Source organism: Salvelinus fontinalis, chromosome 8 (assembly GCF_029448725.1).
Source record: "Salvelinus fontinalis isolate EN_2023a chromosome 8, ASM2944872v1, whole genome shotgun sequence".
Taxonomy (NCBI): domain Eukaryota; kingdom Metazoa; phylum Chordata; class Actinopteri; order Salmoniformes; family Salmonidae; genus Salvelinus; species Salvelinus fontinalis.
Window position 1 is genome coordinate 8,199,070 of NC_074672.1, and position 23,429 is coordinate 8,222,498.

The following is a 23,429-nucleotide window of genomic DNA, read 5'->3' on the forward strand; positions in this document are numbered from 1 at the left end:
TGGGGTATCAGCCTACTCAGAACCCAAGATATTTTTTCCCAAAGCCCTCAAGAGTTAGCTGGCTCCAAAACATTCACGAGCGTTGGATTTGTAACTGGAAAGTTGCAAGATCGAATCACCGAGCTGACAAGGTTAAATCTGTCGTTCAAGCCCCTGAACAAGGCAGTTACCCTGAATAAGAATTTAATTTAACTGACTTGCCTAGTTAAATAAAAATAAGAGCTACGATACTGATGTTCTCTTTGTGTCACTGACATCCCATGCCATTGATCCACAATCCATAAGGCTGTACAGTGAAATAAGTATGCTCCAATGCATTTCTAATGCATCCAGGGCGATTTTAACAAATTATTCTCTTCTGTTGAATTTATATAAGAACATCCCACCCTCGTTTAGCATGATCTATTCCAATATGGCATGACATTTTTTATCTGACGTACTTTACTCGCATAAAACATTCGACGTGTACTTTACTCGCATAAAAATGTCGATTGTAAACCTGGTTATTGACGTTGATATATATATTATTTTATATATATACTTATTTTGACCGGATAAGGCCTTTGATTCACCCGTAGCTAAGATTCCCCCCACTCCCCTTAGTGAAACGTTTTCAAGGTAAAGGCCTATTGTGCGACGGAAGTGGGATATCCCTATTCCCTGTCAACTATCGCTCTGCTTTTCTTAAATACCTCTCCGTTATAACCACAAAAACAGCTCATAGCTCGTTGGGAACTAGACTCATTTGTGTGGGAATTAGACTCCTGCGGCTAGTCCATACACTTGTTAGTTACATATAAACTGACAAAAGAGTCTAGGTTGCCGCATAGTTAAATTAGCACACTAGCTCTCAGGCAGACCACGATAGAGGCCATCGTTTCCGCATAGAATCAAGCATAAAGGTAAGAGATTTCCGAAGGACGACTGCTTGTCAACTTGTCTCAGCTTTTCATGATCATGATTGTATGGTGTTGACAATCTATTATGTTTAGTTAGCTACATATATTGATAGCCAGCAAGCTAGCTAGCTAGCTGACCAGTTGATTTTGTTGCTAACTACAATGATTGCATAGGGCAACATGACATGAACTTCCTAGCTATTTAACATTGCTTTTGAATGGCTTTTTTTGTAGACATGATTTGGTTACTATTCACTATAGGAAGACTTAAAAATGTCTGCTCTAAGTATATACCCTTCAATGCTAATTCAATGCTTTAGCTATAATGCAAGCCTTGCATTTATTTACTCTGTCTCACTGACTGCTGTTTGTAATATCAGCACAATCTATCAGGAAACTTGTGATATGCATGTATGGTTTAGGAGTTTATTTTTTACCAGCCCTCCCTCTGCAGCTTGTGCCCAGCATGTTTCCATAGTCAAATTGTGCTCACCAAAACATACTGTTAAGTAAAAAATAACTCTCTCTCCTCATAAGGGCCAAGCCCAGGAAAACGGTTGTTACCCCACTGTGGATTCCCTGAATAGTACCAGGGTGGAGGCAGTCGTAGGCATAGTGGGCGCCACGTGAAGTGTGGTTTCGGCTTCCTCCATGAGTAACAACGCTGGTCAAAGAGCTCCACGGACCCGGGCGGCGAAGGAAGCCCAGGGGGCAGGGGGGACAACGACATGGATCCCTCAGGACCAGAGAATGGACCCATCCTACAGGCCAACCACCACTGCAGGCCCAACCACAACATGCAGTGGTGGAGGGAACTCCTGTGTCCTGAGTAAGCTGATCCAGCTGCCGGCGCCGCCGCTATCGCGCCACCAGCTGAAGAAGTTGGAGGAGCACAGATACAGCAGTGCAGGCCACTCCCTTCTGGAGCCCTTCATGCAGCACTACTGGGAGTGGCTAGTGGCGCGTGTGCCGGCATGGATAGCCCCCAACCTCATCACTATCGTGGGCTTGGCCACAAACATAATCACCACATTGGTTTTGGTGTACTACTGCCCCACTGCCACTGAACAGGTAGGTGCAGGGGCACCGCTGGGAATTCTAGGCCACGGGGAAGAATTTAACGTTGGGGCCCTTTCACACACTGTCTATCACGTGACCCTCCCTCCCACTGAGCACCCACATATGAATCATTGAACAGTTATTGCTACTAAGTAATAACCATGGAATAGTAGGTCAATGTTTGTTGTCACAGCTGTACGACTAATGTACATTACTGACAGGACATTGAGAAAAGACGAGGGCCTTCAGAATTTCTTGATCGAAAAGTATTGATTGTCAGATATAGCCTACCCATTTGGAGCCAAAGTCTAGATATGATTGTTTTTCCAATGTTTCTGCACTTTTTTCTAGATAAGTATGCTACATAGCCTAATACTATCCACATGGTCTGTATGTGAGAACCATATTCTAAACCAGTTTACAGTAACAGTCTTTGATGAACACTGTTGCGGTAAAACACCAGAATGTCACAAACCGTAACTTAAATGTCACTCCCTTGGCTGTGTCTGAAAATGTTACTAGCTGTCAAATCCTCCCTTACTCCATCCTAGTTTCCTCAATTTCTCTCAAAGCTCATTAGAGGAGGAGGTCAAAGGGAGGGACCTTAGATCCTCTACTCCAATGCGATTTCAGAAGAATTTGAGGAAACGAGGCAAGGATTGGACACTAGCTTGTAAAATTTGTCACTAGCTATACCGAACAAAACATAAATGGAACAATTTCAAAGTTCATATAAGGAAGTCAGTCAATTTTTTTATAAATTCATTAGGCCCTAATCTATGGATTTAACATGACTGGGAATACAGATACCCCCAAAAATATATAGGTAGGGGCGTGGATCTGAAAACCAGTCAGTATCTGGTGTGACCACCATTTGCCTCATGCAGCACGACATCTCCTTCGCATAGAGTTGATCAGGCTGTTGATTGTGGCCTGTGGAATTCTGTTCCACTCCTCTTCAATGGCTGTGCGAAGTTGCTGGATATTGGCGGAAACTGGAACACACTGTTGTACACGTCGATGGGTGACATGTCTGAGCATGCAGGCCATGGAAGAACTGGGACATTTTCAATTTCCAGGAACATGCGTCATGGGGCTGTGAATTATCATGCTGAAACATGAGGTGATGGCGGCGGATGAATGGCACAACAATGGGCCTCAGGATCTGGTCATGGAATCTCTATGCATTCAAATTGCCATCGTTAAAATGCAATTGTGTTTGTTGTCCGTATCTTATACCTGCCCATACCATAACCCCACCACCACAGGGCACTTTGTTCACAAAGTTGACATCAGCAAACCGCTCGCCTGCACGATGCCATACACGCCATCTGCCCGGTACAGTTGAAACCGGGAATCATCCGTGAAGAGAACACTTCTCCAGTGTGCCAGTGGCCATAGAAGGTGAATATTTGCCCACTGAAGTCGGTTACGATGCCGAACTGCAGTCAGGTCTAACATGGGTTTGAATGAAAAGAATAGGAATACAGTCGTTGCAATGCTATACTGAACAAAACTATAACCTCAACATCTAAAGTGTTGGTCCCATGTTTCATGAGCTGAAATAAAAGATCCCAGAAATGTTCCATACACAAAAAGCTTATTTCTCTCAAATTTTGAGTACAAATTTGTATACATTCCTGTTAGTGATAATTTCTCCTTTGCCAAGATAATCCATCCACCTGACAAGTGTGGCATATCATGAAGCTGATTAAACAGAATGATCATTACACAGGTGCACCTTGTGCTGAGGACAAGAAAAGGCCACTCTTGCAGTGCAGTTTTGTCACACAACACAATGCCAAAGATGTCTCAAGTTTTGAGGGAGTGTGCAATTGACATTCTGACTGCAGTAATGTCCACCAGAGCTGTTACCAGAAAATGTAATGTAAATGTCTGTACCATAAGCCGCTTCCAACGGAATTTTAGAGAATTTGGCAGTACGTCCAACCGGCTTCACAACCACAGACCATGTGTAACCACACAAGCCCAGGACCTCCACATCCGTCTTTTTCACCTGCGGGATCACCTGAGACCAGCCACCCAGACAGCTGATGAAACTGAGGAGTATTTCTGTAATAAAGCTCTTTTGTGTGGAAAAACTCATTCTGATTGGCTGGGCCTGGCTCCCCTGTGGGTGGTCTGGCTCCAAAGTGGGTGGGTCTATGCCCCCACATGCCCACCCATGGCTGCATCCCTGCCCAATCATGTTAAATCCGTAGATGAGGGCCTCATTTATTTATATAAATAGTTGGATGTCTTTGAAATTGTTGCATGTTGTGTTTTTTTTAAATATCTTTGTTCAGTATAAATGGCTCCTTGGTCAATTAAGCTACAAGATCAACTTTAAAACGTTCAGCCGAGCCTAACTTAAAATACTCTAAAACCTTTTATGAAATATATATATTTTTTAAATTGGCATACATTTTTGCATAAATCACCAACAGTAACTCTTGAACTGTTCAAGCTCGAGTTTGCCAAACCAACTTTCACATGTTCAGACTATCCCATCTTATCAATCGATATTTCACAAGCAAGCGTACCACATTTCCTTTAGGAAATGTACTTTTCTAGTTTTATTATTATATTTATTCCGCCTGCTCTACAGCTTAAATGATTTAAGTTATTTAAACGAAACTAACTTATCAAATGCCCATACTGCCCCAACTTTGGTTGAATTTGGTTGTTTTACCAATCTAAGTTGGGGCAGTCGGAACGTTTTGACGTTGGTTTAGGATTTGATAGCTTAAAAATGGTGACACAGGAGATTGGTAAAACCACACAATTCAACCAATCTCCCCTGTCACCAAGCTATCAACTCCAAATCAACGCTGAAACGTTTAGACTGCCCCAATTTAGTTTGCTTGTCAATTGATTTTTGATGCTGTGTATACTTTTTTGAACTACAACCATTTTAAATATGAATAAATTAACATGGGTTTGAATGAGAACCATAGGAATACTGAGAAGAATCCTATTATCCTAATTTCAAAGTTTTTAAAAATCTTTATAAACTAACAATTTGCATAAACAAACTCTTCAACCGTTAAAGCTAGACACACCATATTAACTTTCCCATGTTCAGGCTATCCTATCTATCAATCTGAACACAATCGCGCAACTATCACATTTAATTGGTCACATACACATGGTTAGCAGATTACATTTTATTGCGAGTGTAGCGAAATGCTTGTGCTTCTAGTTCCAACAATGCAGTAACATCTAACAAGTAATCTAACAAATTCACAACAACTTTTTTATGCACACAAATGTAAGGTATGAATAAGAATATGTACATATAAATATATGGATGAGCGATGGCCGTGCGGCATAGGCAAGATGCAATAGATGGTATAGAACAGTATATACATATGAGATGAGTAATGTAGGATATGTAAACATTATTAAAGTGGCGTTATTTAAGGTGACTAGTGATACCTTTTAATAAGTCAATTTATTAAAGTGGCCAGAGATTTGAGTATGTTGACAGCAGCCTCTCTGAGTTAGTGATGTCTGTTTAACAGTCTGTTGGCTTTGAGATAGAAGCTGTTTTTCAGTCTCTAAAAGTTTGTGTATTTTAGGTGACAAGACATTTCTTCAGCCTCTTGGAGTTGAAGAGGCGCTGTTAACAAGCTATAGTTTTGGCATGTAATTTTTAGACAGATTATTTCACTCATAATTCACTGTCTCACAATTCCAGTGGGTCAGAAGTTTACATACACTAAGTTGACTGTCTTTAAACAGCTTGGAAAATTCCAGAAAATGATGTCATGGCTTTAGAAGCTTCTGATAGAAGCTTTAGAAGCTTCATCCATATATTTATATGTACATATTCTTATTCATACCTTACATTTGTGTGCATAAGGAAGTTGTTGTGAATTGACATCAATAATTCAGAGTAGATATTTAAGATTTTGGAAAACATGGTGACATAAACGGAGGGAGATTTTAACATCATTCTGTTACCAAACTTTACATCTTTACATTCTTTGGTTTGAAATGTGTTTTTGTCAAATTGACATGGGAAATTCTTAAAAGTTGTCTTTGTGCATAGATTGTATGGTTTGTTTTAACTTAGCAATCAATGTTTTTTGTTTGGTATACTTTTAAAGTGAAAAATCAGAGTTTCAGCGTCATTATGTTACCGTGGAATTACCCACATACTGCAAGTTTTGCATTTGACACATTCTTCTAGAATATTAAGATGCTTTATTATGTAGTAAAATATGGTGTTATCTATCCCAACAATGGGCTTTGCATAGGCATTTTGAGAACTCATACACTACTCTAAGCCTCATTTGAAGGAACAAAAATGAAATTGTCAGAACTTAACTTGTGAGAACTATACAACAGAACAGATGAACAGGAATGACATTTACTCTCGTGAGTGGTTTAAAAATAACTATCTGAAAGCCACGTGGCTACTAAACTACGCCTCCAGTCTTTTGATCTGACCCGCTGGGTAATACAGTATCTCAATAACCCAGCACCAACAACCCAACCGTGCTCTTTTTTAAAGAAAACAAGCCAACTAAGTGACATCAAAGAGCACCTTGGTTGAACCCATAGCAACCCCACATACTAGTCTTTTCTTACTAGCACTGATTTTGCTGATAGCTCTTTTTTTTTTTTTATGAAAGTGTTTTACTTGCAATAAATGTGGTTGTCTTCCCTACCTTAGTTGAGTGCATTGAATGTAAGTCACTCTGGATAAGAGCTTCTGCTAAATGCCAAATGTAACCGTATTACTCAAACATGGAAATGACGTTCATGAAGGCCGAACCCGTGCTTTTCTGTGAATGTCGACGAGCACTAGACTAATAATATTATTGTGACAGTTTTTGATGCCACTGAGAGCTGCCTCATTTAGGATGTTGAATGTTTGTGCCCTTTCCCTTTCAGGCACCTCTGTGGGCATACCTGTCTTGTGCAGTGGGCCTCTTCATCTACCAATCACTGGACGCCATCGATGGGAAGCAGGCACGGCGCACCAATAACAGCACCCCGCTGGGAGAGCTCTTTGACCATGGTTGTGACTCCCTCTCGACAGGTGTGTGTGTGCTGGAGCGTGTGTATACAGTCTCAAACAAACATACACAACACACTCAGACTACAAAGGACAGTACAAAATGCACTCAGACTCCTACAAACACGCGCTCTAAGGCGGAGATGTAGACATAACACATTTGCAGACATAAACAACAAACACTTACAGTTGAAGTCGGAAGTTTACATACACTTAGGTTGGAGTCATTAAAACTCGTTTTTCAACCACTCCACAAATTTCTTGTTAACAAACTACAGTTTTGGCAAGTCGGTTAGAACATCTACTTTGTGCATCATGCCACAAGTAATTTTTCCAACAATTGTTTACAGACACAGTGAATTATAAGTGAAATCTATCACAATTCCAGTGGGTCAGAAGTTTACATACACTAAGTTGACTGTGCCTTTAAACAGCTTGGAAAATTCCAGAAAATGATGTCATGGCTTTAGAAGCTTCTGATAGGCTAATTGACATCATTTGAGTCAATTGGAGGTGTACCTGTGGATGAATTTCAGGGCCTACCTTCAAACTCAGTGCCTCTTTGCTTGACATCATGGGAAATTTAAAAGAAATCAGCCAAGACCTCAGAAAAACAAATTGTTGACCTCCACAAGTCTGGTTCATCCTTGGGAGCAATTTCCAAAGGCCCGACGGTACCACGTTCATCTGTACAAACAATACAAACTGTACAAAAAACAACGCAAGTATAAACACCATGGGACCATGCAGCCGTCATACCGCTCAGGAAGGAGATGCATTCTGTCTCCTAGCGATGAACGTACTTTGGTGCGAAAAGTGCAATCAATCCCAGAACAACAGCAAAGGACCTTGTGAAGATGCTGGAGGAAACAGGTACAAAAGTATCTATATACACAGTAAAACGAGTCCTATATCGACATAACCTGAAAAGCCGCTCAGCAAGGAACCGCCATAAAAAAGCCAGACTACGGTTTGCAACTGCACATGGGGACCAAGATCTTACTTTGTGAAGAAATTTCCTCTGGTCTAATGAAACAAAAATAGAACTGTTTGGCCATAATGACCATCGTTATGTTTGGAGGAAAAAGGAGGAGGCTTGCAAGCCGAAGAAGACGTTCCCAACCGTGAAGCACGGGGGTGGCAGCATCATGTTGTGGGGGTGCTTTTGTTGCGAGAGGGACTGGTGGACTTCACAAAATAGATGGCATCATGAGGGAGGAAAATTATGTGGATATATTGAAGCAACATCCCAAGACATCAGTCAGGAAGTTAAAGCTTGGTCGCAAATGGGTCTTCCAAGTGGACAATGACCCCAAGCATACTTCCAAAGTTGTGGCAAAATGGCTTAAGGACAACAAAGTCAAGCTATTGGAGTGGCCATCGCAAAGCCCTGACCTCAATCCATAAAAAATGTGTGGGCAGAACTGAAAAAGTGTGTGCGAGCAAGGAGGCCTACAAACCTGACTCAGTTAAACCAGCTTTGTCAGGAGGAATGAGCCAAAATTCACCCAACTTATTGTGGGAAGCTTGTGGAAGGCTACCGGAAACGTTTTACCCAAGTTAAACAATTTAAAGGCAATGCTACCAAATACTAATTGAGTGTATGTAAACTTCTGACCCACTGGGAACGTGACGAAATAAATAAAAGCTGAAAAATCATTCTCTCTACTATTATTCTGACATTTCACATTCTTAAAATAAAGTGGTGATCCTAACTGACCTAAGACAGAGCATTTTTACTAGGATTAAATGTCAGCAATTGTGAAAAACTGAGTTTAAATGTATTTGGCTAAGGTGTATGTAAACTTCCGACTTCAACTGTACGTTCTTAAACAGAATAATTTGCATTAGGGCTGTCCCCCGGAAAAAAATATTGTTCGACCGAAAGTCGCCTGGTCTTTTGACCAATCGGTTGCTCAATTTTTAAATGTCTATTTTTCCATATAGATTTAATGTGATTTTAATAAAATCAACTATGTGCAATGAGCTTGTTTGATGCTTTAGGCTTACGGTTTGATGTCTCGAGGGCACCAGAGATCTAGATAACCAGAAGACAAAAACTTGAACCTAACCCAACTATTCTCCTCCTGCTGGCTTTCACAGATTCTGCCATTACTCTCATTAAGTTGCTGGTAATAGGCTACACGAGGAGTCGGCGACCTTTCTCATGTGGAATGACCATTTATCTTACCATTTCTACCCATCTGCATGCCCTTCTATAGTTTTAGTTTGCAAATTTTCATGAAACAACAGTTTCATTTAATTTATAATAATGTCTTCATATCTCAAAGTCATTGTCGTGGTTAATACAAATTATATCCAAATCTAAAGGAAAATTATACAAACGTAAAAAGTAACTTATTGCCAACTATGTAAAAATAGTCTACATTAAGCCAACAAATAAAAACAATGCAGCTTGCAGGTAGACAATATCCAGATTTAAAAAATAAAATAAAAAATACTATAAATCACATTGGCTACACATGGCCTGTCTACATTGAACTTGAAACATTGTGTCAACTTGGATCTGGCCCAAAGCTTGTGCTAGCGAACTTGCAACATTGTATAAAATAATCTGTGCCCTCAGTTTCCTGCACCAGTGAACTCAGGACAGACACAGCTGTAGGCTATTTGCGCAAGGGATAAGAAGCAGTGCTTGACTTGGACAGCAGCTCACCGGCGCTGACTACCGGCACCTCAAATGTTCTTCTGCTTGAGCTCCCGTTCCTCTTTATAGAATAGTAGCTCAAAAGTATTGTGGAGCTCCTGCACCTAAATATAAACCGTACCAGCACTCAAAATGAGTACCAGAACCCATTTCAGTCCAAGTCAAGCACTGATAAGAAGCCTATTTTATGACGTATCCACTGTATCGGAGCATGACATTTTTCCCTATCACGCTGCGTGGTTATTGAATAGGAGAGAGCTGGAAAGAGTTTTCAAATACATTGAGAAACTATTGGAATTCTCAATGGATGTAAAAACAGACTTTGTTTTCTTGAAGAAAGCAACATTACTTTGAGATGCTCCACGGGTCATTAGTGGTGGTGCGTTAAGCCAATCAGAAATACTATCAGATCCCCAAATGGGCACATTTTATAACGTCCTTACTCAACATTGACAGGAGCGCTCAAAACAAAAGACAATGACTAAATTTGACAGAACTCGTAAATGGAATTAAATAAACCACAGCTTTTTTTCTCAAAGTGTAGCATAGGTTGTGCACTCTGCAAACAATGTGTCCACTCCGACAATGAGAACAAGAAGACTGGAATAATATTGAATGCATTAAAAGAAATGACCGTAACCAAAGTAACAAACATTGTAGATCAGAAATGATAGGAATTAACGGTACATGTACTACTGGTGAAATGTCATGTGGAATTGATATACACCAACAATCAAACGCAAACAATTCACAAAATGAAGTTATGAAACAATGAATGTGCACACATTGGTGGGAGAGAGCGCATTCTGGATAGAAGAGCATTGTGCATCTGGGTGAATGGTCAATCCGACGTCTGCGTTGCCCCATGCAACATTTACGGTGATAAGGCCTCAGCAGAAGTCAGGACATTCATATTTCTTGCGCTTCGAGGAGCAATGCAGAGCTTTTGTCAAGGAAGTGAGTTTGTGTCCAAACTTTTGACTGGTAGTGTGTGTGTGGAAAATAGTAAAAATTAAGAAAAACCCTTGAATAAGTAGGTGTTATATATTACATTACACACTACCGGTCAAAAGTTTTAGAACACCTACTTATTCAAGGGTTTTTCATTATTTTGACTATTTTCTACATTGTTGAATAATAGTGAAGACATCAAAACTATGAAATAACGCATATGGAATCATGTAGTAACCAAAAACGTGTTAAACAAATCAAAATATATTTTATATTTGAGATTCTTCAAAGTAGCCACCCTTTGCCTTGACAGCTTTGCACGCTCTTGGTATTCTCTCAACCAGCTTCACCTGGAATGCTTTTCCAACAGTCTTGAAGGAGTTCCCACATGCTGAGCACTTGTTGGTTTGGGATAAGTCAGACTGCAAAAGCAGCCATCTCAATTTGGTTGAGATCGGGGATTGTGGAGGCCAGGTCATCTGATGCAGGACTCCATCACTCTCACTCTTGGTAAAATAGCCCTTACACAGCCTGATGGTGTGTTGGGTCATTGTCCTTTTGAAAAACAAATGATAGTGTGACAAAGCCCAAACCAGATGGGATGGCCTATCACCGCAGAATGTTATGGTAGCCATGCTGGTTAAGTGTGCCTTGAATTTGAAATAAATCACAGACCGTGTAACCAGCAAAGCACCCCCACCCCATAACACCTCCTCCTCCATGCTTCACGGTGGGAAATAAACATGCGGAGATCATCCACACCGCATCTCACAAAGACACGGCGGTTGGAACCAAAAATCTCCAATTTGGACTCCAAACCAAAGGACACATTTCCACCGGTCTGTCTGTTGCTCATGTTTCTAGGCCCAAGCAAGTATCTTCTTCTTATTGGTGTCCTTTAGTACCCTTTTCTTTGCAGAAATTCGACCATGAAGGCCTGATTCACGCAGTCTCCTCTGAACAGTTGATGTTGAGATGTGTCTGTTACTTTTATTTGGGCTGCATGTGTCTGTTAGCATTTATTTGGGCTGCAATTTCTGAGGCTGATAACTAATGAACTTATCCTCTGCAGCAGATGTAGCTCTGGGTCTTCCATTCCTGTGGCAGTCTTCATGAGAGCCAGTTTCATCATAGCGCTTAATGGTTTTTGCAACTGCACTTGTAGAAACTGTCAAAGTCCTTGAAATGTTCTGTATTGACTGACCTTCATGTCTTAAAGTAATGATGGACTGTCATTTCTCATTGCTTATTTGAGATGTTCTCGCCATAATATGGATTTAGTCTTTTACCAAACAGGGCTATCTTCTGTATACTCCTCTACCTTGTCACAACACAACTGATTGGCTCAAACACATTAAGAAGGAAAGAAATTATACAAATGAACTTTCAGAAGGCAGACCTGTTAATTGAAATGCATTCCAGGTGACTATCTCATGAAGCTGGTTGAGAGAATGCCAAGAGTGTGCAAAGCTGTAATCAAGGCAAAGGGTGGCTATTTGAAGAATATAAAATATATTTTTATTTGTTTAACACCTTCTTGGTTACTACATGATTCCATGTGTTATTTCATAGTTTTGATGTCTTCACTATTATTCTGCAATGTAGAAATTAGTAAAAATAAAGAAACTCTTGTATGAGTAGGTGTTCTAAAACTTTTGACCGTGTGTGTGTGTGTAATTTGTTCCTGCTCGACTAAAACAATCTCGGTCGACCAACAGCCTAACGACCAAACAATTGACCAGTATACTAATTGGGGTACAAATCATCCTTCTCCATGACCACTATCCTTTTGTACCGTCTTCTTAAAGCTAATTAATCATTCCTGTCTGAACTACTTACTATTGCTGTCCCGCGTACACGCTAGATCTCCCGTCAGTGGCCACACCTCAGACTCAGCTGTGGTTACACAGGGTGTCCCCCAGGGCTCTGTGCTGGGGCTCTTACTCTTCATAATTTACATCCTCCCCTTTGGTCAGATCCTCCATCACTTCAACCTTGACTTCCACTGCTATGCTGATGACACACAGATCTACCTCGGCACAAAATCCCTCAACCCACCTCTGACCCATATTATTGATTCTTGCCTTTCTGCAATAAAATCATGGATACAACAAAACTCCCTCAAGCTCAGTGATAAAACGAAACTCCTTTTCATAGGCACCAAACCCACCCTTACCAAAGTTGGCACCCTCACCATTGACGACACCACTGTCTTTCCCACAAACTCTGCATCACTCTGGAATCCACCCTCTCCTTTGAGCACCACATAAAACAGACTGTCAAATCCTCATTCTTCCACCTCCGCAACATTGCCAAATTAAGGTCCTATCTCTCCCGTCCTCCGCTGAAACCCTCATACATGCATTCATCTCTTCCAGTCTTAACAATTGCAACTCACTACTCTCCGGAATCAACTCCCTCCATGAGCTACAAATAGTTCAAAACTCTGCAGCCCGACTTCTCACCCACACTGTGGGTCCTGTGCAGCACATCAGCCTTGTAATCCGTGAACTCCACAGTCTCCCTGTCTTCCAACACATTGATTACAAGATACTCCTTCTAACCTACAAAGCCCTTCACCACCTTACTCCCCCTACCTCTGTTAGGTTCTCATTTTTCAGAGTAAATAACTCATGGACACTAGGAGAAGCTTAAACAAGTTGAATTCTTCCCGAATGGTCGTTACAGCTGTAATTCAGGCAAAACGTGTTCTCACCATCACAAGTGTGTACAGTATATATACTCCACTTTATACACCCCTCCTTCTCTCCAATCCTTACATTGTATGGTTCGACAGGAAGAGGGTAACAGGATAATAAACCATTATTTCTCCCTTCAGGGGATCTGACCTGACCTCCTGATCTCAACCCCTCCTTCGCCTAATCCACAGATGTCCTCTCGTATCACCTATCGCACTCCCGTGACACTCTCCCTCTCGCCCAACACATTCCACAGCCACTCGGTCTCACTCCTTTATATACAAGGCGTCTGATCTGTCATCTCTTTAATATTTCAATTTTAAAAGTTTACCCCGAATCCACTCACCTTGTCGTCCTCAGGTCGAAGCTCCAGAGCTTCGGCGAGTCCATCGCCATTTTTCAGTCCCTCCTAAAGCCCCACCACATACAAGCAAAGCATATTGAGCACCACCTAACCCAAACCCTCACCCTATCCATTACCCTAAAACATGTTTGTATCTTACCCTATCTGGGTTTGTATATAAACCCCAACCCTACCCTCCCCATACACTGTTACATCACACTCGTTCCCTTCCTTGAGCCCACCCCTCTATTTGTTTTGACTACTGTTTTTTGTTTGTTTAATTTCTACAATTGTAAAGTGACTTTTGGGTCCTTGAAAAGGGCTATATAAGTCCCATTTATTATTATACTGAACAAAAATATAAATGCAACATGCAGCAATTTCAAAGATTTTACTGAGTTACAGTTCATATAAGGAAATCAGTCAATTGAAATTAAATTAATTAGGCCCTAATCTATGGATTTCACATGACTGGGAATACAGATATGCATCTGTTGGTCACAGATACCTTTAAAAAAATTAGCATCACAATTGGCCTCAGGATCTCGTCACGGTATCTCTGTGCATTCAAATTGCCAATGATAAAATGCAATTGTGTTCATTGTCCATATCTTATGTTTGCCATACCATAACCCCACTACCACCATGGGGCACTATGTTCACAACAATGACGTCAGCAAACTGCTGTGAGGCCAGTTGGACGTACTACGAAATTCTCTAAAACGATGTTGGAGGCAGCTTATGGTAGAGAAATTAACATTAAAGCTCTGGTGGACATTCCTGCAGTCAGCATGCCAATTGCACACTCCCTCAACTTGACTGACATCTGTGGCATTGTGTGACACAACTGCACATTTCAGTGGCCTTTTATTGTCCCCAGCATAAGGTGCACCTGTGTAATGATCATGCTGTTTAATCAGCTTCTTGATATGCCACACCTATCAGGTGTATGATTTATCTTGGCAAAGAAGAAATGCTCACAAACAGGGATGTAAAGAAATGTGTGTACAAAATTGTAGAGAATAGGCTTTTTGTGCATCTGCAAAATTTCTGGGATATTTTATTCCAGCTCATGAAACATGGGACCAACACTTTACATGTTGCGTTTATATATTTTTGTTCAGTAGTATTATATAAATTTTTTTCTTGTGTAATTGAACTTGTTTCTCTCTCTGTCACTCTCTCTCTCTTTCCCTCTCTGCATCCATTGATGTCACTGGTACTTGACCCACAGTAAAATACATTTTTCTTACCCATGTTCCTTTCCACACGCAATTAAGCACAGTAAGGATGATACCTAGCCTGGTCCCAGAGATATTTGTGCACTTGCCAACCCCATTGATTGCTGTCATTGTCAAGCCAAACTTGTGCCATTACAATGAGTGAGAAGGAGTTGGCATGATAGCACAGATAGACACTCAGGCTGGAGGATACCTGCCTCTTTTGAATCTTTCTCTCACTCACTCATTTTCTCTCTCGGACTTCCTTCTCTGCCCCTCCCTCAGTGTTTGTGGTCCTGGGTACCTGCATCGCCGTCCAGCTTGGCACTAACCCTGACTGGATGTTCTTCTGCTGCTTTGCCGGCATGTTCATGTTCTACTGTGCCCACTGGCAGACCTACGTATCAGGCACCCTGCGCTTTGGCATGTGAGTGAGTGGGGGACGCAGTGTTGATCTAGGATCAGGTCCCCCTTCTTATTCTTTCTGAACAAAAAGGCTAGACTGATCCTATATCAGTACTCTGAGACGCTTTATGAACACGGGTCCTGAAATGTTTGAATAAAATGGCTATGTAATTGCACTGTTTAGTATTTGTCTAGTATGTATGCAACCATGGGAACATTTAGTAACCACATGCTGTTTTGTCATAGGCCTACATGTAGATGGGAGATGTTTATTTCATAGCCAGGTTTTAAGCCCGGTGTCTATCTAGCTATGTCACACCTTGTCTTTTCCCTGGTGGGCAGATTTGATGTCAGAGTATCTGATCGTGTAGCTATGTTAGACGTGCACAGCCACGTTTGGGCCCGGGTTCTGGAACTTAACGGTAAAACCAGAGCATAATCCGCGTGACATCCCTGTTGAAGATAACCTTTGTGTCCATTAGGCAATCAGGCCCCACTTCCTGCACAGACTGCCCCCATCGCCAACACCAACAATCCCTATGCAATAGGACAACTTTCTTATAGACCCTGTTTCATTCGTTCTCACATCGCTTTGATACTGTAATTTGGTATTTGATTAGATGTGAGCTATCCTAGATTACGTTCATCTCTGTTGACCACTGGAATCATTTTAGGAAGCGGAGAGATGATGGAATTCACATAAATGTTTGGGCCAGTTATAATTTCCGACACATTTTGGGCCCACCACAACCATTGGTGCAAAGCTTTAAGATCAATGGCTATATTTCGGCCTCAAACTAAACATGTTTATTCTGATCGTTTTTAACAATGATAGGTCTGTCACGACAGCTTGTTCACCTAGTACATTCTGTACCAGCAGCCGTGTTGACGTTGACACCAGGACATTAGCAGCTGATTTAGATTTTGATGGAACTTCACATCAACATCGGCTAATCCGATTGGCTTTCGGGAACGACCACAAGGACAAGGGATGAATGTCCTTGGAGTATGGTTGATTTTATTTAACAATATGATTTGATATGATGTAAGCAGAGTAAGTAAGCGCTAAGTAGGTTGTCAGACAGAAAAAAAACGAACAATACTTTAACTGATCAGGTTCCTCTCAGCCTTTCAAGGGAAATGGTCTCCACACTCCACACACACACACATTCACAACCAAGAGGATTGGGTACAGTTTGTGCAGGACCTGCTAGGGGGTGCTATGTGCATGTTGTTTTTCATGAGTGCTATGTGAAATCACTAATGGTTGCTCATGATTCCTTTGTCTCTCTGCCCGTTCAGCATTGATGTGACTGAAGTGCAGTTCTTCATTATAATCATGTATTTGCTGGCTGCCATCGGAGGATCAGCTTTTTGGCAGTTCTTGGTAATGCATTTAACCCATTTGATTCAGCAAATTATGGCCTGTTTCTACTGCTTCGAATTGAAAAAATGACACTAATGCTAATATTTACACGCATTGTAGTTTGATGCATTTGATCTGGCGTGTTGGTTGAAGTGTTCAGACTCACGTCCTGGTTCATGATTGTGTGAATACTTCCAGAAATGCATCCCTTCCTTCTTTCCTGGAGGTAAGCACAAATCTAATAAGTGATTGGATAGGTGAAAGCCAGGTTACCGCCCTATTACTTTCACCAATCCAACAAATTCTGATCTGTCTTTACTTAAAGGATGGTAGGAAGGATGCATTTCGAAAGTATTGGAACAGGGCTCTAACTAATCTCCCTAACACACACAGATCCCTGGGGTGAACATCCAGATTAAGATCATTCCAGCCATCCTCACTGTGGCAGGAGCCATCTTTTCCTGCACCAACTACTTCCGGGTCATATTCACGGGAGGTGTAGGAAAGAACGGATCCACCATAGCGGTAAGTAAGACGTGATCCATCCTTGCTGACGAGGATCCAGTTGAATTGTATGGCTGATAAAAGGTGACTTAGTTACAGTCTAGGAAGGAAGGTTTACAGTCCTGCTGCTCATTGTATTGGTTACTTCAACAGGTAGTAATACGATATGGGTGACAGTCACAGGAGGTTGGTGGTACCTTAATTGGGGAGGACTGGCTCATTGTCATGGCTGGAGCAGAATAAATGTAATGTTATCAAACACATGGTTTCCATGGTTTCGGATGAAAACACAACACCCATGATTTGAGAAACTGTCTGCGTAGACCGCAAAAACAACAGTAAACAGCATAAGATGTGAACATGCCACAGTATCCCATTTCAGATCAGCATATCCCAGGCATCTTACCTGTGTTTCTTATAACCGGAATACAAGCCTTTTCGGTTGTTGTAAATGGGATATGATGTTTGTTTGTCAACTCAAACACAGAATACTTCAATATCTCAAATAATAACAGGATATTGGTGTGGATTTAACTGGTGACATCAATAAGGGATCATAGCTCTCACCTGGATTCAGCTGGTCAGTCTGTCATGGAAAGAGCAGGTGTTCCTAATGTTTTGTACAGTCTGTGTATATTATATGAGGTATTTTAATTGTTTTGTTTCCCGTTTGGAGCCCAGGAAGAGTATTTGGGAATCCTAATAAATACTCAATTCAACAACAACAACAAAAATCCTATTTCCATTTTGGATGACTGACTTTGATCAAAATGATTCTATTTACACTTTTGTAGTCATTTTTGACACTAGAATACATTTGTCTGACTCATATCGATGGGGCATTTTCAAAACAAGATGTTGCTTTCTAGTGGCATTCGCTCTTTAAATACCATTCTTCATTTCTTTGCCTCCATAAAATGGTGACAGTGGATGCCTATCATGCCTTGACTTTTTCATTTGTTTCAGCCAAGCCACTGACTGCTCTGCAGAACTTTACCTTGCAGTTTATTGATCACTTTAGAGAAGGACAAGAATGGTGGAATTTTCAGCTAGGTACAGTGATTGTGACATCCATGTCCCGTCGTCTTCCTCAGGGAACGAGTGTCCTGTCGCCGTTCTTCCACATAGGGTCAGTTATCACTCTGGCTATTATGATCTACAAGAAGTCTGCGTCCCAGCTGTTTGAGAAGCACCCCTGTCTCTACGTCCTGGCCTTTGGGTTTGTGTCGGCCAAGATCACCAACAAGCTAGTGGTGAGGAAGCAGATGGCCTGAAACATTAAACACCGAAAGAGCCAGGTTACTTTCCAAATCCACACTAGTATACCACTTGGAATACATGTCCAATCTTTTGCTTCATTCTAAATAGTATGTTGGTGTGGATGTTGGAACATTGGCCTAATGTGCCCCTGTTTTAGTTGTGTTAACTTAGGGTTAAAGCTAAAATCTGGGATTCTTTATTCAGCAAATTGGCAGCCTGGCTTGTTTTGGTGTACAGCTGTCGGCTTGAGTAAATAACTTTTTTTTTAAGTCTGTTAGTGTGCTGCGCTATAACGCGCCTTGCATTGAATCCCAACTCGAGTCCAATGTTTTTGGACTCTATTGTTTTTCCTTATTTAACTTAACACTGCCCCATTGTATTTATATATTATTATTTTTTTTACAGGTGGCTCATATGACCAAAAGTGAGATGTCTCTCCATGACTTGGCTTACCTGGGGCCAGGGCTGCTCTTCTTGGACCAGTATTTTAATAGCATCATAGACGAGTACTTGGTCCTCTGGGTGGCACTAGTAAGTCTACACCTCAATCGGTTCATCCATGTGCACGTTCCAGGCCAATTGAAACCTAAATGAAAGTTAGGATTCACCCTTTTTACTTATTTTGCAGTACAATGTAGATGCCTAGCTTAGATTTGTGCCATTTCGTTTTTTTTAAACGTTTTTCTTGTTTGGACCTCAGGAGGAGTAGCACCTGCCTTGGCAGCAGCTAATGGGAACCTAATAAAATACAAAATACCTTTTCAAGGGGAATTTATTCAAAAGATGATTGACCATATAATAAAAAACACAACCAGTTTTGTATATAGGGAGCCTTAAATTGACTATTTGACATCCATCCTCTGTCTTGTTTCTCTCTAGTTCCTGTCCATCTTTGACCTGGTGCGCTACTGCGTCAGCGTCTGCAACCAGATCGCCTCCCACCTGCACATCTTTGTGTTCAAGATCAAACCCCCCAACCTGCGGCCCGCTGCTGCATCTCAGTCAGGCAAAGATGTGTGGTGACACTTGTGTCCCTGGTCTGGTGACACTGTCCGTACGGAGATGAAGTTGGTGGGTGTACCTCTACCGCCCTTGTCACCACAGGATTCCCATTGGATGAAACAAATTGGAGGCGGTCTCTCCACGAATGTATTAGCCAATGAAATTATGAATACATTGAGGGCGGTGGGGGGGGAAAAAGAAAATTATTTATTTCAATCTATTTGTTGTGCAATAATGCTCTGTTTTTGCCGATGTTGTGTTGTTTTGGTGTTAAAGGTTCATAACCGAAGAGAAAGGGGTTTTGTTTAGTTTGTCATAAAAGAGCACCCCGCTATTTGGTAACAAACTATTTGAGAATTAGTTGTCTAACCAAACTTTATGGATAGGGGTTAATGTTGCTTACTATAACCATGCTGCCACTATCTGTGTATTAGCTATTTTTTGGACTGAAATAAATGTTTTCCATGGGAAAGAGGAGGTTATACCTAAACAAGTAATATTATATTTATCTACAGGAAAAACACCTACAGTTTATTAATGTGTCAGAGCAGTATGACGGAATTGAAACGTCTCTGTTCTTTCAGTATTGGTACTAGTTCAGCTCCTCTACGTACAATAACTACTTGTTCCACTCAAAACATTAGTCCTCTGTTCAAGGTGTAGTTCTGTGTACTGCATTCTGGGGTCTCGTCATTAACCAAGTATTACACTTTAGAACTATACCCATCCATGGTCAAACATAAGGAATGTTTTTTTTTCTGCAAAAGTTAAGGAATGCCTCTTACCGTATCGATTTAGCTTATATCAAACAGTGACGCACAGAGTATTCAAATGTCTGCAGCTAATGTCTCATAACAAGAGTAGAACTTGTCATTGTTCTCTTTTGTGTGTATCATATGCCCCACTGTAGTGGTCACAGCCAATATATCTAACTGATGGTGTTCAACCAATCGAAACACCCATTCAAACGTACCTTTTCCCCCCCCCCCCTTGGATTGTTTGTCATTTCTGAGCAATGCAGAGATTTTGAAAATTAAATGCGAAGGGTGAATCAATCGTTGGCCGTTAAAAAAAAATGCTTCTGTCATTCTTTTGTGTTTGGTCAAAATTGTTACTTTGTCAAAGAAAATACATTTTTAAATAAACAAGCTTATGTAAAATAAAGATTTGCTATATTTATAACAGATCTAGAGTCTGTTGGAAGACAGCATAATTAGAAGAAGAAAAAACTTTCAATAGAGGGGAGAGAGAATAAGGTTTCAGAGGGATAGACACAAACACACACGTTCACTCCCGCCCCATTTATACCTAGTTCTAACATGCATCCTTCGTGCGGATATTGTCCTGATGTCCGTTTGTACTTTTAAGATTGATCACAATCAGATCACAAGGAGTCTTAATTGTCTACACACCCATCTAAAAATATGGACACAATATGAATGTGGATAAGATCAAGACAAAGGACATGTTAGAACCAGGTATAAACGGGGCTTCTCTCTCACAAGCACTCGGTCGCTCACACAGATCTGGACCACCTTGCTTTATTCTGCAACATAGCAGAATTTAGTTTCTTTATTCTGTGTACCACAATCCATGCGTATATTCAACATAACTCACAAATAAAACTATGATCTGTGAATATATTACATATTTAGTTCATAAAACCATATTCTGTATATATTTCACAAATGAAACCATAGGGCTCTATTTTAACAGATCTAACTCAATGGTAAATCTAAGCACTGCTGGTAGCGCTATAGGTTCGGGGGGGCTCAAATATTTGAGCTATTTTCACAACCACTATCCACTCAGATGTTTTGTGTTACCGCGAAAGGCCTGGGTTTTGATGAATTAACAAATTGTGGATGTGTCGAGGATTGGCAGCGCACTGGCCAATCAGAACGTGCTCCATGGCTAAATATGTGGTTGCTTCAAGTTGTATATTTAAGGTCTTTTATGTATTGCCTTGGGATCAACGCCAAAGTTAGTACGTTATAGTTAAACAGCTTAAAGAAACAAAATAGCTAAATGTAGTCCCAGCCTCCCTAAATATGTTAACTTGAACCTGTTTGCAATCCACTTGTTCTAAGTAATTGCATGGCTTCAATGTGGAAATATACTGAAAAAAAATATAAATGCAACGTGTTGGTCCCATGTTTCATGAACTGAAATAAAAGATCACAGATATTTTCCGTATACAAAAAGTTTATTTCTCTAAAATTTTGTGCACAAATTTGATTATATCCCTCTTAGTGAGCATTTCTCCTTTGCCAAGATAATCCATCCACCTGACAGGTAGCATATCATGGAGCTTATTAAACAGCATGATCATTACACAGGTGCACCTTTTGCTGGGGACAATAAAAGGCCACTAAAATGTGAAGTTTTGTCACACAACACAAAGCCACAGATGTCTCAAGTTTTGAGGGAGCGTGCAATTGGAATGCTGACTGCAGGAATGTCCACCAGAGCTGTTGCCAGATAATTTAAGGTTCATTTCTCTACCATAAGCCGCCTCCAACGTTGTTTTATAGAATTTGCTAGTACGTCCAACCAGCCTCACAACAGCAGACCACGTGTAACCTCGCCAGCCCAGGACCTCCATATTCGTCTTCTTCACCTGCAGGAGCGCCTGAGACCACCCACCCGGACAGCTGATGAAACTCAGAAGTATTTCTGTCTGTAATAAAGCCCTTCTGTGGGGAAAAACTCATTCTGGTCCTGCCTCCCCAGTGGGTGGGCCTAGCTCCCAAGTGGGTAGGCCTATGCCCTCCGAGGCCCACCCATGGCTGCGCCCCTGCCCAGTGCTGTGAAATCCATAGATTAGGGCCTAATGAATATATTTCAATTGACTGATTTCCTTATATGAACCGTAACTTAGTAAAATCGTTGAAATTGTTGTATGTTGCGTTTATATTTTTGTTCAGTATATATACATATACTATATATACAAAAATATGTGGACACCCCTTCAAATTAGTGGATTCGGCTATTTCAGCCACACCCGTTGTTGACAAGTGTATAAAATCGAGCACACGGCTATGCAATCTCCATAGACAAACATTGGCCCTAGAATGGCCTTACTGAAGAGGTCAGTGACTTTTAACGTGGCACCGTCATAGGATGCCACCTTTCCAACAAGTCAGCTAGTCAAAGTTCTACCCTGCTAGAGGTGCCCAAGTCAACTGTAAGTGCTGTTATTGTGAAATGGAAACGTTTAGGAGCAACAATGGCTCAGAAACGAAGTGGTAGGACACACAAGCTCACAGAATGGGACTGCCGAGTGCTTAAATGCATAAAAATCATCTCTCCTCGGTTGCAACACTAACTACTGAGTTCCAAATTGTCTCTGGAAGCAACGTTAGCACAATAACTGTTTGTCGGGAGCTTCATAAAATGGGTTTCCAGCTAACCATGCGCAATGCCAAGCATCAGCTGGAGTGGTGTAAAGCTCGCCACAATTGGACTCTGGAGCAGTGGAAATGAATTCTCTGGAATGATGACTCACGCTTCACCATCTGGCAGTCTGGGAATCTGGGTTTAGCAGATGCCAGGAAAACGCTACATGCCCCAATGCATAGCCTTCCCAGACGAGTGGAGACTGTTATAGCAGCAAAGGGGGGTCCAACTACATGTTAATGACCATGATTTTGGAATGAGATGTTCGACGAGCAGGTGTCCACATACTTTTGGTCAGGTACTGTAGCATTCACACTGATATAGGGGCAAGGCCTGCTCTTAATTACATTATGGCTGAGCATAGACATGCCAAATATTGTCAATAAGCAAGACTACATATTTTTTTTCACCTTTATTTAACTAAGCAAGTCAGTTAAGAACAAATTCTTATTTACAATGACGGGAACATTGGGTTAACTGCCTTGTTCAGGGGAAGAACGACAGATTTTTACCTTGTCAGCACCTTTCGGATAGTGGCGCAACGCTCTAACCACTAGGCTACCTGCCGCCCCCACATTCATTACTGATAAAGCCTAAAAATAGAGCAAATAATTTGAATCAAATTCTT

General features: G+C 41.1%; 1 protein-coding gene across 1 annotated transcript; it reads left to right on the top strand.

Annotated features, from left to right (window-relative positions):
- The first annotated feature begins 582 nt into the window (after nucleotides 1-582).
- Nucleotides 583-21,589, top strand: LOC129860460 (choline/ethanolaminephosphotransferase 1-like). Its single transcript, XM_055930857.1, has 9 exons — nucleotides 583-902; nucleotides 1,437-1,970; nucleotides 6,861-7,008; nucleotides 15,151-15,292; nucleotides 16,573-16,657; nucleotides 17,030-17,161; nucleotides 18,235-18,393; nucleotides 18,806-18,931; nucleotides 19,280-21,589. The coding sequence occupies exons 2-9, from the start codon at nucleotides 1,551-1,553 to the stop codon at nucleotides 19,421-19,423; spliced, it is 1,356 nt and encodes a 451-aa protein (XP_055786832.1). The 5' UTR covers nucleotides 583-902; nucleotides 1,437-1,550; the 3' UTR covers nucleotides 19,424-21,589.
- Nucleotides 21,590-23,429: the final 1,840 nt, after the last annotated feature.